Raw genomic sequence first — 14,982 nt, 5'->3', positions numbered from 1 at the left:
GATCCTCCTGTCTTGGCCTCCCGATGTGTTGGGATTATAGACGTGAGACACTGCGCTGGGCCCCCTCTTTTTGTTTCAGAAAGAAGGGTCAGACTCTCCTCATTTCTCCCTGTGAGTGCTGCTGACTCGGCAGCCCGGCAGCCCACTCTACACACTCCTGCATTCACCCTCCTTTACTGTCTGTCTCCATCCCACCTTCACACTTTCCACTGAGCCATGGGTGCTGACTACTCTAGGAGGGGTGGGCAGTCCTTCCTGCCAAGCCTGGGTTTCTAACTTTGTGGCTACAAAACTCCAGGGGAAGGGAGAGGAGCAGGAAGGGGGAAGAGAAGTTAACATGCTTAAAAAATAATAATAATAATTTTTTTTTTTTTTTTTTTTAAAGAGACAGGGTCTCACTGTGTTGTCCATGCTGGTCTTGAACTCCTGGGCTCAAGTCTCTCAGCTTACAGGTGTGACAGAGGCTCTTGATTGGGGAAATTGTCTTACAAATTGGAATCTGCATAATGCCCTGGGATTCCAGAGTGAGTGCTAAGGGTCCTCATTCCTCCCACCCTCCTACAAGGCCACTTACCACCAGGGCTCAGCTCGGCACTGAGGAGCTGACCCATCGTGGCAGGTACAGCAGTTAGGGGTAAAAAGAAAAAGAAAAAAAATCCATGAACATCAGCCTTAGTGGCTTAGCAGATTTTTTAGGAGTGTGAAATTTATCTGTGTATTACTAGAGAGCGAAAACATCATTCACTTATTAAAAAAAAGAGAGGAGAAAGCCAGAGTCCTATGAAAATGTCTTTAATTTTCATCTTTAGGAAATACACTTTTCATTTTTATTTCCACCATACAAAAATGTGAAATATCTAAGAATGATCTATCTGAAGCGGGTGGAGCGAAGCAGCGCCATGAGCGTTTGTTGTTGCTGTGATCTGTTTCAACGGAGAATGGGCTGGGATATGTTGTAGATTTGCACGATTTCACACACACACACACACACACACACACACACACACGTACGCACACACGCTGCCGTACCCCGAGACTGCCATCCAAACAAACGAACAGAGACTCTGGAAAGTGAACACAGCGCCACACATAAGAACAGAAGTTAACCTTTTTACTCGTACATCCCCCATGAGAAACTCACGTCTTAGGAGAAAGGAACTCTACACAAATATGCCCAAAGGCCAGGGCATACGGCAAGCCCCCTCATGGGTGGGCGTGAGTGGACATCTTCCTGATGGAAGGACAAGCTTGAGAGCGTCATGTTTTCAGGCAGCTATGGTGGGAAGCAGGGAGGCACAACCGATTTCTCCACTGGGAGACTAACCGAGGGCTGCAAAACCGCCTCAAAATCTCAGCGCGAGAAGATGCACAGGCAGGAGAGTACACCCCCAAATTCATGATCACAGCAGCCGGAACGTCAGCTCTTTTTGCAGATTTCACAGCTGACCCCATCAGGCAGGTTCTTAAGCACATTGGGTCATGACAGGAAAGGCCTCACATGAGCAACATGGAATTCACTGGTTAAGCATGTACACATTCATAACAGCCTACAACCGTGATGAGTGTCAACGTCAACAGGCAGTTAGATTAAAAAGGGAAAAAAACCACAGCCACAAAAATAAAACCTGTTTTCTTTCCCCCCCAGGAGACAACTTGGTTTCCAACCCCTCCCATACCACATTTGATTAAGTTAAATACAGTATGGCTTCCAAATGTGCCAGCCGGCTCTTGCTCACAGCGACAGCACCAGCGGTTTGCTGCCCTCAGGTCTTGGTTACCATGTGTCAGGTACTTCAAAGAGTGTGGCAGGGCTGTTCGTCGAGATGCTTCCTGGTGGGAAAGAATGAAACAATATGAACAGCAGGACGGCACCTTGAGGAGAGCAAGACACGACCAGCAGAGAGACAGAGGGCCTGTGACAGCTGCAGACGGGGCCAGCGTCTGGCTAAACAGCTGCGCTGGAAAGAGTCCACAGACAAGTCTTGTCTAGGGAGGGCAGTGCCCAGCATGGGAAGGTGAAACCACAGAAACATCACAGGGCGGGTGGAGGAAGCACCTCCCTGCCTCCAGCATCTATCTATTTATTTCACACAAGTTAAACTGTAGCCATGCACAGTATTCCTCACTGAGCACCATGCTGGATTCTTTGCCGGCAATACAGTGGGCATTTAATTCATATAATCTTCATTAAAAGCCCACCAAGGTGGTAACACTACCCCATTTTACAGATGCAAGAACAGATTGAGAGAAGTGGGGTAATATGACCAGATGTACAGAGCTAGCAAATGGCTGAGATGAGGTCTGAATCCTCCCACAGCACCAAGATCCCTGCCAAAGTCCCTGGAAACTGAGTTTCTCTGTGCTGTGCTGTGGATCTGCCTAGGAGAGAAATCTCAGGTGGGCAGCTGTAGGGCAGAGGGAAGCCAACCAGTGGGGGTTCCAATATCTCAACAGGGGCAAAAGAAGGTTGCAGCTTTTTCCAACTTCGGCGAAGCTCGCCGGGGTCCTCTTCTTGGATTGAAAAGATCTCTTCAGTGACAAACGTTTCACCCCAGTGTCAGAAGCCTTTCTTTTTTATTCATGCCACTTTGTACAATAGGAGCAGCCGCGGCCAGCAACTGAGCTGGGACTGGACTTCAATGAATGTGAGGGAAGTCAGGAAAGAGCATGTTCATAATGGAAAGTGTGGCCCAACCAGGTGTCAGCTGCACAAGTGGTGCCATGCATTAAGTCATAAAGTAGAGCTGGCGAGGAAAACTGGCAGTCTCTCTTCTAGCTGCTAACACCAAGATTTTAGAAAGGGAGAGAAGTCTTTGATGATACCTCCAATGGGAAATAACTTTTAAATATGGAGCGGGTTCAGTGTCTTACAAACTAGGGAATCATATCACTGAGTTCAGAGTGGTTATCATCAGTAACAGGGATGCCTAAAGATAACGAGGTCTAAACATAAGAAAAAACATGAAGAGAATTTCAGCTAACATGAGAATTTCCACTTCTGATCATTTACTGTGATAAGATCCAGGGAGTTAGGATGAGGAGACCGGGAAAGAGTAACCGGAATCTTTCTGCCCTGGGTCTCATCGCTCTGAACAGGCACGTTCTGGCACTCCCAGTAAAGATGGCGAGACCACTCCGGAGAAGTGAAGATGGGCAAGAGATGATCCACTGAAAAGGACTCATGGGGTCCAGTGAAGTACTGCAAGGGGCCTGTGATAACCTGCAGCTAGCCTGGCCTTCCCAGTCACACACTGATACAATAAACACCTAACTGTATGAAAAGAAACATCCATTAAGGGCACTTTTATAATTCACATATGAAAGAAATATTGCAGTAGCCAATTAGCCCTGCTAAAGGTAAAAGCTACAATGCCAAATATGGGGAACTGAAGTAAATTAAATCCAGTTCAGAGGAAAAAGGAAGACAAATTGCTAAAAGCAACTGCACTGCAATACTTGTAATCTGCACCTGCCAATCTGCACCTGCCATTAGTTGGGGTGTGTGTGTGAGTGCACAGTGAGCCATCAGACACACAGGAAGTGGTTCCATGAAGAGCTAAAAGGAAATAATGGAATAAGCAAAAAGTTCTGGAGTAAGGCAAGTCAAGTTGGACCATTTTACTAGCTGGATGACCTTGAACAGGTCTCACTGCTTCGACTAAGATGGACCTAGTACTATTTTATGCTGTATAGGACTTCTGTGATACAGCAAAGTTGCTAGGTAAGTTTTTAATAAATGCTAGGTCTCTTCCCCTTATCAATAAGCTGACCCAACATGGAACATGGCTGTTCCCCAGGAAGCCAACAGTCTATAATTTAAAAGATGCTAGTTTTCACTGTCTACCTGTGCAGCTGCTGAGCGACAATGATGTGTACAGAGGGGCCAGAACTGTAGGAGCCATCTACAGGAGACCCGGACCAGAGGGGAAATGAAGGCCACTAACAGTGTTCTTTCCAGCACCTTCCAGAAAGGGAGAGCTGTACATCAAGAAAAGGCCAGTCTCAAAACTGGCGGATAAGAAGGTATGGTTTTTAAAAAGCAGCAGCTACGGTCAGCTTTCCACAGAACTCATGTTCACAGCCCTGTTTTACTGGAGTGTAAGGAATCATTTAGGAACAACTTTTCTTTTTAAACGGATACTTGGCTGTGTGTGGTGGCTCATGCCTGTAATCCCAGTACTTTAGGAGGCTGATGAGGGAATGCTTGAGCCCAGGAGTTTGAGACCAGCCTGGGCAACACAGGGAGACCCTGCCTCTACAAAAAATTTAAAAATCTGCCAGGTGTGGTGGCACACACCTGTGGTCCCAGCTACCTAGGAGGCTGAGGTGGGAGGATCACCTGAGCCCAGGATATCAAGGCTGCAGCGAGCTGTAATAGTGCTAATGCATTCCAGCCTGGGTGGGTGACAGAGAGAAACTGTCTAAAAAAAAAAAGAGGGAGGGAGGGAAGGAAAGAAGAGAGGGAGGGAGGGACGAAGGGAGGGAGGGAGATACTTAAGAACATCTGCCTCTTGCTACAGTGGACCTTAATCCATAGCTTGCATTATATACAAAGATTAACTTGAATTGTACATTTTAATTGTAAAACCTAAAACCGTAAAACTTCTGGAAGAAAACACAGAAGAAAATATTTGCAACTTAGAGTTACGCAAAGATTTTTTAGATATGACACCAAAGGCAAAATCCAAGGGGAAAAATCTGATAAACTGGACTTCATCAAAATTTAAAACTTCCACTCTTCAAAAGACACTGTTAAAATAATGAAAAGAGGCTGGCTGCAGGGGCTCATGCCTGTAATCCCAGCACTTTGGGAGGCCGAGGCCGGTGGATCACGAGGTCAGGTGTCCGAGACCAGCCTGGCCAACATGGTGAAACCCGTCTCTACTAAAAAAGTACAAAAATTAGCTGGGCGTGGTGGCAGGCGCCTGTAATCCCAGCTACTCAGGAGGCTGAGGCAGGAGAATCGCTTGAACCCGGGAGGCAGAGGTTGCAGTGAGCCAAGATCGTGCCATTGCACTCCAGCCTGGGCGACAAAGCAAGACTCTGTCTCGAAAACAACAACAACAACAACAACAAACCACTACCACCACCACCAACAAAATGAAAAGAAAAACCAATCTAGAAGAATATATTTGTAAAATGCTTAAAAGGACTTGTATCCAGAATCTATAAAGGACTCTCAAAATGCAGTCAGAAAATAAACAACCCTAGAAAAAAGGGAAAAAATGAAAAGAGATCCGGATGGCAAAAAATCACAGGAAAAGATGCTTATTAGTCATTAGGGAAATAAAAACCAAAGCCACAATGAGATACCACTATATACCCATTAGAACTGCTGAACAAGCAAGCAAAAGGGGTGTGTATCAATATCAAGTACTGGTGAAGGTGCAGAGTGAGCCGAAGCCTTGTATACCGCTGGGGGAAATCCAAAATGGTGACGCCACTTTGGAAAAGAGTGTATCAATTTCTTATGAAGTTAAATATACAGTTACCATATGACCCAGCAATCCCACTCCTAGATATTTACCCAAAGAAAATGAAAACTTAATTCATACAAAAACCTGTACATAAATATTTATAGCAGCTTGATTCTTGATTGCCAAAAACTGGCAACAATCTAAATGTCTTTCCCCTGGGTGATGGATAAATAGTGATACCTGCATACAGTGAACTACTACTTAGCAGTAAAACGGAGTGAACTGAGGATACACGCACCACCACAAATCGCAAATGCATCATGCTAAATGAAAGAAGTTAAATGAAAGGCTCAGAAGGCTAACTATCGCATGATTCCGGGTATATGACATTCTGGAAAAGACAAAATCGCAGGGACAGAAAGAAGACCAATGGCTGCTGGGATCTGTGTGGGGGTTGGGGGAAGGATCAACTCCAAAGGGGCATGAGGGAAATTTCTGGAGTGATGGAGTTCTATATCTTGATCATAGTGGTGGTTACATGACTGTACACAGATGTCAAAACTCATCAAATTTTATACCTGAAAGTGATGACTTTCATTGGGTACAATTATATCTTATTGAAGCTGACCTGGCAAAAGATACTAAAAACAATGTTTTAAATGAAAATCAACAAAATTTTAATATGAAATACTATGCTTATAGTTAAGATTATTTGGCCAAGAGTTTCTAAAAGGGGAAAAGGCAGGATACAAGCTGCATACAGGGTATGACATTGGCCACAGAACAAGAATGCTTGTTACCACAGCATCAAGTCGGGGGGCTGGGGGCTTAACTGTCTTCTATTTTTCTGCATTTTCCAAATTCTCATGCTGAGTACGTTATTTTTATTAACCAAAACAACAAAAAATTAAAAGATGGGGAACACAAAAGGTGAATATTTCTGCTTTTCTCCCCTTTACCTAACTGGAGTTGAAATGGAGAAACTTGAAGGGGTAATAAGGCATTGCTTTTTCCAGGTGAATCCCAAACGGAATCTAAGAAGCCGCACAGGACACTGGAAGCTTCCCATTGTATCCTCTTCCACAGAGTGGACATCTGTACAGAGGAAGGTCCTTTGGGAAGCTGCACACAAGTTTCTAACTAGGAAATGCTCAAGGGGGTATGCCCTGGGGCCGGTTTCCCACACTAAGAAGGTGAGCCCCCTCCCTGCAAGGCTGATGACATCCTGGAGTTGCCAGGAGGAACAGGGAGGGCACAAATGCGCACTGAGTGCCCTGCCTCTGCCTTACTGCACAGCAGCCCACACCTCCTTCGCCACGTTCACTGCAAACCACACTTGAACATAGTAATTAAAAGACTCCTTGGGAGGTCGCTCGGCTGCCTCAGCCTGGTCTCTCAGGTGACCCACAGCAGCAGCTGTAGATCTTGTTTCTGACTTTAATGAGACCAGTAACAGCATGAGGAGACTGCTGCTCTAAGTAGGTTCTAAATTTTTATACTGTAACCCTCAGGGTTTCAGCTTGAAAAGTTCAGCAGGTTAGTCAAGACTCCAATAAAACTCCAGGTTCTTTGGCAAACACTTAAAAGGCCTAATGTGTTGTTTTAAATGTTAGGGGAAAAAAGACTTTGAACAATGTCTCTATTTACAGGACAAAAAATAACCAGGAATAGTCCATCTATCTCCTTTGGGCATGCCTCTGTAATCACCGTCTAACTAAGGTGCTGATGGAACCTGCTGCTAGGGACCAGCCAGCAGTATTTTCAGAATGGTCAGCCCGGGCAGCATCAGACCATCCATGCGGCCCTGAGATTTTCCAGAGAAGTGAGGGGGTGGGCAGCGTTTCTGCAGGCCCCAGGAACACATCAACAAGAACAAGTATGTGACAGAAATCCTTCAATTAAACATGACCTGGGAAAACAGCCACACTTCCTAAAGACATTTTATTCCAGCATTAATGGCATGCAGAATAGTTTTCCTTAGCGTACCAACTAAGTATGTACCTAGAACTGCTCGGATGGAAAGTGGCTGGCACTACCAATCAACACAGTCATATCAACAGAAAAGGAGGTGACTTACACTGTACATTCACCTCCTGAAAATAGGATCGAAACAACCACACTTAAGAGAAAAATATTTGCTGAGTACATAGTATATACATAAACTAGAAGCCCTGAAGGAGAGTGGTTACTTAGCTTTCCCTCCCTCCCTCCTTCCTCTCTGTCTCTGTTTCTTGAGGCACAGTCTTGGAGTCTTGCTCTGTCACCCAGGCTGGAGTGCAGTGGCGCCATCTGGGCTCACTGCAACCTCAGCCTCCCGGGCTCAAGAGTCTCCTGCCTCAGCCTCCCAAGTAGCTGGGAGCACCACCATTCCCAGCTAATTTTTGTATTTTTAGTAGAGACAGAGTTTCTCCATGTTGGCCAGGCTGGTCTTGAACTCCTGACCCAAGGTGGTGGAATAAAGCGTGAGCCACCATGCCCAGCCCGCTTGGATTTCTACTGAATGACTTTATCACATGAAAGTCTAGATTGGTAATTGTTTCTGATCTAGAACAGCTGCAAGAAACACTCACCTGTGTGATGAATCCTTCATTTCCTCTAAAGTCTGGATGAGTTTCCCCAGCCTCCCACATGTCAGTTAGATACTTTCAAGTCTGCAACTCTAAGCCTCAGTTTCCTCTGTACAACTGGGAAAGAGTATCTGCACCTTACTGCATGTTTAAAAGGTCTAGACAAGACAATAAAGGATGTTCCTAGCATGCTGTCTAATAGTATAAACCCAATAAATAGTCCTTTCTTCCACTATTTATGTCATTTTGTTATCTGGGATTAGGTCTAGTACTTAATTCTTAGTGTATCTTTGATATCAAAATGTATACTATGAGTTCACATGCTTGGGTCAAGAAAAAAATTAAAAGAAAAAGAACAGATATAAACAGATTACATTTTTTTTTTTTTTTTGAGATGGAGTTTTGCTCTTGTAACCCAGGCTGGAGTGCAATGGCAAGATCTCAGCTCACTGCAACCTCCGCCTCCCTGGTTCAAGCGATTCTCCTGCCTCAGCCTCCCGAGTAGCTGGGATTACAGGTGTGCACCACCATGCCAGGCTAATTTTTGTATTTTTAGTAGAGACGGGGTTTCGCCATGTTGGCCAGGCTGGTCTTGAACTCTTGACCTCAGGTGATCTGCCCGCCTCGCCCTCCAGAAGTGCTGGGATTATAGGCATGAGCCACTGTACCTGGCGAGATTAAATTTTTAAAAATTTGTTTTGTGTGGTATTTGTTGAGCACCAGTTGTTCTGGGATTGCTACAACATAGGATATTCCTGTGTCCTAATTTTTGCTACTTCCTCCTTGGAGAACAGAAAATACCCACAGGTAGTGCCCTATCTTTTATGACTTTCATGCCCTCACTGCCAGTGCTGGGCCCCCAAGCCCCTGACGATCTGTTGAGTACCCGCTGAGATGCTTTTCTGAGTACCAGAGCTCAGACTCAACGCCTCAGCACCGTTTTGGGTTGGACAGACTTCGTTGCGCGGTGCCTAGCATTCTAATACAGTTCCCGCCACCACCCGAACCAGACCCTCGCGGCTCCTGGCACACTCTAAATACTTCTGAGAGTTTAATGCAGACCCTTAACAGGGCTTGAACTTTGTACTCTCACTCATTATGGGACCTTATTAAAGTAAATGAGCAAGCCAAATTGGTTGATTCCACGGGTTCCACACCTGATATCCTAACCGACATCCTGCTGATACTAATAGGATTAAACACTGAAAACAAACCAGGTGGAAAGGATCCATTAAGTTTCCACCTGGCACCGTCAGGGGTCTTGCTCGATGAATGGTGCTCCAGAAGAAAGCTCGATTCACTCAAGTTCTCTGATTCAATTAAAAGTTGTCAAGATGTCTCTTTCTCTCTCTCTCTTTTTTTTGGCAGCGCTGACAAAGAAGTACAAAATCTACAATTTTTTTTTTAGCTCAAATCTTGTGGCAGTGACAATTTTACTGTCAATGGGAGAAAAAAAACCCTTATTTTAATTACAGTATTATAAATTCAAAACCCTAAATAACTTATAGAAAGTTTTCACTTAAAATGATGAAAGCTATAAAAGGAACTAATCTATTAATGCAGTCTATTATTAGTTATTTTAATTTTAATATTTTTCAGATTATGCTGATATAGAGGGGAAAAATGAAAAGCTTGTCCCTGAGAAGTAATAAACTAAAAAAATCCAGAAAAGACAGATATGAAGGACAGGAATACAAGTGGGGAAACCCCCTGCCCCTCTAAATCCTGCTCAGTACGATCTCTAGAAATCATGCTGACATTCATTATTTTAACATTTGTTGAGCACATGAAACATGACAGTGGTAATAAATGTATGAAATTTGAAGACTAAGGATGCTACAGATGAAAAACTTCTCCAATACTTTTTCTTTCATTTTTTTCTTGAGACAAGGTCTCGCAGTGTCCCCCAGGTTGGAGTGCAGTGATGCGATCATAGCTCACTGCAGTCAAAACTCCTGCGCTCAACCGATCCTCCCGATTCAGCCTCCTGAGTACCTGGGACTACAGGCCCGTGCAGCTAATATTTAATATTAATTATTTATTTATTTATTTATTTATTTATTTTGTAGAGAAAAGGTCTCACTATATTGCCCAGGCTGGTCTCAAACTCCTGGGCTCAAGCCATCCTCCTGCTTCAGCTTCTCAGAGTGGTGGGATTATAGTTGTGAGCTACCATGCCTGGCCCCCTCCAATAGTTGATTCAGGGAAAGGAGAGGAGGTAAGTAAAGAGAGACACCCAGAGTCAAGGAGACAGCTAAAACATCCAATCCAGGCTTCAAACATGAGTTTAAGTTTTCTGCTGAAATTCAGCTTCAGCATAATGTACAAAAAGCATATGTGACATTTTTGCTACTTGTCTGATTTCATTAATATCAATGAGATTCAGAAAACCCCCCACAGTCAGATCGGGCCACATGCAAAAGGGGATTAATTAAAACAGTGAATTCACAGCTTGGGTATGAATCAAGTTCCACCACTTGACTACTACTTTCCTTTGATTTGATTGTTAGTTCTGCTAACCGTGACAACTGTCACGATGTGAGACAAAGGAGAATGATTATAATTGTGTCTGGGTCAGTGTCTCTCGACACATAACCTTGGTTAAAAGATTCGCTTTCTTTTGTCAGTGTGTATGTGAGACAGGGTCTCACTCTGTTGCCCAGGATGGAGTACAGTGGTACGATCTTGGCTCACTGTAGCCTTGACCTCCCTGGGCTGAGGCAGTCCCCCACTTCAGTCTCCTAAGTAGCCGGGACTACCGGCATGTGCCACCACACCTGGCTAATTTTTGTATTTTTAGTAGAGACGTGGTTTTGCCATGTTGGCCATGCTGGTCTCGAACTCCTGACCTCAAGTGATCCGCCCGTCTTGGCCTCCCAAAGTGCTGGGATTACAGGCGTGAGCCACCGAGCCTGGCCTCACCAGCTTTCTTGTAGGACAGACTGAATGGCTCTGGGACTTTGGGCAACTCAAATAACCCTTTGGGCCTCCGTTTTCTTAACCGTAAAATGGATAATGATGACTGTCTCAAGGATTTAAATGAAAGAATTTCAGTTACACATTAAGCATTGTCCTGGCCCCAGTAATAAGCACTCAATAAGAAGTGACTATGATTACTGTCACTGTGACTGCTGCCTTGCTGGACCGCCCCCAGCAGCAGGGAACGGCCTTTTCCATGTGCTGACTGACAAGATGCCTTCTGGCCTCTTGCTGTGGCCCTGTGTGGCATGTGTGCACGAAGGGCTGAGTGAGGCACGTCTGTGGGGTGGAGAAGACATGGGATTCCTGCCTTTCGGCTGTGCTTCTTAAGTGCAGCACGGCCCTGCACACTTAGCCTCCCTGAGCCCAGGCATCTGCTTCATCAAATAAGGATGATGATTCCCACCTCAGGGCTGCGGTGAAAATTAAATGAAATAAGGAGAGAAATGGCTCCTACTACAGTATCTAGCATGTAGTAGGCTCTCAACAGGTGCTAATTTCCTGTTTCCTTTGCTTCTTATATAATTCTGCTTAGGAGAGAAATCCAGGTTGCCTCGGGGTTTTGCTGGAAACAGTGAAAACTCTGCTACTGAAAATAACATATAGGAGGGGCCTCTGTGCACATTTAAATGCACATTTTAAATATTGAGGCTGCTTTAAACACATCAGCAAAACCTCTACACCACGGAGGAGAGAGAGATTACCAAAATAGACTAGCCATCTTTAACAAGGAGACCCCCCAGGCCTTATGCTACCCGAGCCAGAGCTTTTTAGGATTCCTCAAATTAAATTAAATTGATCCTAAAAATATCTGCTCTGGTGGAAGACTACATGGGCTTTGCCACCAAGTGAAGCCTTGCTATAATTTCTCCCCCAAAATAGGAGTTTCTAGAGCATTTAAACAGTCCACGGCCCCAGAACTTCGGCAAGATCCAATACAAACCTGCTGGAGAAAGCTCCTTCTTCATTCTTTTTAATTTCTTGGCCTTTTTCCTTCCCTCTGAGAGGGGCTCTGCACAGGAATTGGTCTGCTCAAGCTCAGTGTCGGAAATCTCCCCTGACACTCCGTCCTCCAGGCCAGCTTCCTCTTGACTAGGACTCAAATTTCTCTTTCCTACTGTGCTGGGAGCTGTAAAACTGAAATGCAAAAAGTGGAACAACATAAAAGGTGCTGAGAGTTACAGGAAGACTAGTCTATAAAAATATTTTAATACTCTTAATTCTATTAACACTCAGCCAGCCATCAACATGGGCAGCTGCTGCCTGTGTGTAAAAATTAAAGACTTTATTATGAACTGAAGTCTGAAAGTTTACCTATAACAAGCTTATTTAGAAAAAAGTCCTAAATCATGCTTGTAAATAGATATATACAAATTTAAGCTGATCTGAGTGCTCAAGAACAAATCTGCAAAGTTCCTAGTCTCTATTTTGATAAAACTATTGTAACAGAATAGTAGAATAGTAGAGATACTATAATGAAATAATAGTTTTGATTACATTAAATCAGAAGATGGCATTATTCCCTTCATTACTGCCTAATGGATAAACAGCAGAACTGAAGAATTCTTCAATCAGTCTGCTATCCCACTGCTTAAAACTTGGATATAGTTACAGAGCATACCCCACCTTCATGTAATCCTCTTCCTTTCCAAAAAGATGACTTCTTAAATGTATAATTAAATCTGGTTTCATTTTGAAAGCTTTATAGGATTTGACATATTGAATTAAATCAGATTATGTGTCCTGATTTTTCCTTAAGAAAATGTTCCCTGAAATATAACTAGATAAAAACAGTGTCCACATGGCCAGTGAGTCCTTTCTCCTCTAAATGGGTCTTAGAGATTTTTTTTATTATGGCCCCCAAGTTATGAAAAGCCTCAAATAAATTCAAGGCATTCTATTTAGGAGAGGCCATTCAAGCACATGGTGAGGGTGGGGAGTGAGAGAGATAAAATGATCCTACCAGCTTTTCCTAGGAGATGGGTGCTTTTAAATTTTATCTATCTATCTATCTAATCTATCTATCTATCTATCTATCTATCTATCTATCTATCTATCTATCTATCTATCTGTCTGTCTGTCTGTCTGTCTATCTATCTATCTACCTACCTATCTATCTATCTATCTATCTATCTATCTATCTATCTATCTATCTATCTATCTATCTATCTATCTATCTATCTATCTATCTATCTATCTATCTATCTACCTACCTATCTATCTATCTATCTATCTCTCTATCTATCTATCTATCTATCTACCTACCTACCTACCTACCTATCTAATTATTTTTGAGACACGGTCTTGCTCTGTCACCTAGGCTGGAGTGCAGTGGTGCGATCTCGGCTCACTGTAGCCTCCGCCTCCTGGGTTCAAGTGATTCTCCTGCTTCAGCCTCCCAAGTAGCTGGGATTACAGGCATCTGCCACCATGCCTGGCTAATTTTTTTTTTTTTTTCCTGAGACAGAGTCTCGCTCTGTCCCCCAGGCTGGAGTGCAGTGGCACAATCTCAGCTCACTGCAACCTCCGCCTCCTGGGTTCAAGCAATTCTCCTGTCTCAGCCTCCTGAGTAGCTAGGATTACAGGTATGCGCCACGAAGTCTGGCTAATTTTTGTATTTTTAGTAGAGACGAGGTTTCACCGTGTTGGCCAGGCTGGTCTCGAACTCCTGACCTCGTGATCCACCCACCTTGGCCTCCCAAAGTGCTGGGATTACAGGCTTGAGTCACTACGCCCAGCCTCTGCTAATTTTTGTATTTTTAGTAGAGGTGAGGTTTCACCATGTTGGCCAAGCTGGTCTGGAACAACGGACCTCAAGTGATCTGCCCTCCTCGGCCTCCCAAAGTGCTGGGATTACAGGCGTGAGCCACCATGCCCAGCCAGGAAGTGAATAGTTTAAAATGTTCCATATAAAAAACTCTGGCTACCTAAATATTCAAGTTCCTCCACATTATTCCTGCACTCAACATCTTCCCTGAATCTGCCAACTGCACTTGATAGTACACTCAGGGGACAGAGGAGAAGAACACACTGACTTCCTGGTGGTTCTCTAAGGCATGGGAAGCAGAAAAGGCTGGAGCACTCTTCCTCCTATGACTGGCTGGCTAGCCTTTCATTTGTCCTCTTTTTCATGTCTATTATAGACAGCTTTCTGAAACATCTAATTGAGGGACTATAAGGGAGGATATTAATGGTAATGTTTTGGCGGGGCAGGGGGGTGGCTTTTAAAATTGTATGCTAAAGTTTCCTGTTTAAAAACTGATAATACCTTTAAGAAGATTTTTTAAAGACTAGAAAAAGTTCGGCTGATTTCAGAAAATTCAGGAAGTATGAGAAGATAATAAGGGTTCTTCCATCACGAAAGGGGAAGAGGCCTAGAAATTCCTTTGCACTGTAAATTCAGGAACCTGGTAGCCTCTGAGACATACATGAATGTTTAATGAAAACTCAGCTAGAACCACAGGCATTAAAAATACTCTGTGAAATACAAAGTCTAGAAATAGCCCCAACAGTATATAGAAATCTACTGTATGATAACAGTGGTATCTCTAAATACTGGGGCATATATGGACTTTAAAATAATGGTGTTGGGACAAGCAGAAAAGGATAAAATTAGAGCCATTCCTCACACCAGATAAAAGAATAAATGCCTAATGGATTAGATATCTAAATGCAAAAAAGGCAACTTTACAGGTACTAAAAGAAAACACAGGTGAATGCCTCCAAAATCTAGGTGTAGAAAAAGTTTTCTTGCCATGTCTCACAATCCAGACATAATAAAGGATTTACAAATGTGACCTCATAGATGTAAACATCTTTTGCAGGGCAATAAATAACGTGAGCCAAGACAAATGACAAACCAGGAGGAAATACCTGCAACATGTATCACAGATAAAGGGTTAACGTCTCTAACAAATTATAACTCAAACTTGAAGAGAAAAAGAAAGACCAAAAGTCCTACAGAAAACTGAAAAGCTATGAATAAACAGCTCATTACACACACTCCTTAAACACATGAA

At 43.6% G+C, this 14,982-nt stretch overlaps 1 protein-coding gene across 2 annotated transcripts in view; it reads right to left on the bottom strand.

The window, feature by feature from the left end:
- Nucleotides 1-776: 776 nt before the first annotated feature.
- PARN (poly(A)-specific ribonuclease) overlaps nucleotides 777-14,982 on the bottom strand; it is a 197,371-nt gene continuing 183,165 nt past the window's right edge. The window contains exons 23-24 of one of the 2 annotated variants that reach the window (XM_032144568.2): nucleotides 11,907-12,100; nucleotides 777-1,830 (exon numbers count right to left, since the gene is read on the bottom strand). In XM_032144568.2, coding sequence (XP_032000459.1) covers nucleotides 1,775-1,830; nucleotides 11,907-12,100 — 250 coding nt within the window. In that variant the 3' untranslated portion in view covers nucleotides 777-1,774. The remainder of the gene's footprint in view (nucleotides 1,831-11,906; nucleotides 12,101-14,982) is intronic. The other variant, XM_032144569.2, reaches the window with a different exon arrangement.

Source organism: Hylobates moloch, unplaced genomic scaffold (assembly GCF_009828535.3).
Source record: "Hylobates moloch isolate HMO894 unplaced genomic scaffold, HMol_V3 SCAFFOLD_23, whole genome shotgun sequence".
NCBI lineage: Eukaryota > Metazoa > Chordata > Mammalia > Primates > Hylobatidae > Hylobates > Hylobates moloch.
Note: the sequence above shows the minus strand (reverse complement) of the source record. Positions and strands in the feature narration are given on the sequence as shown.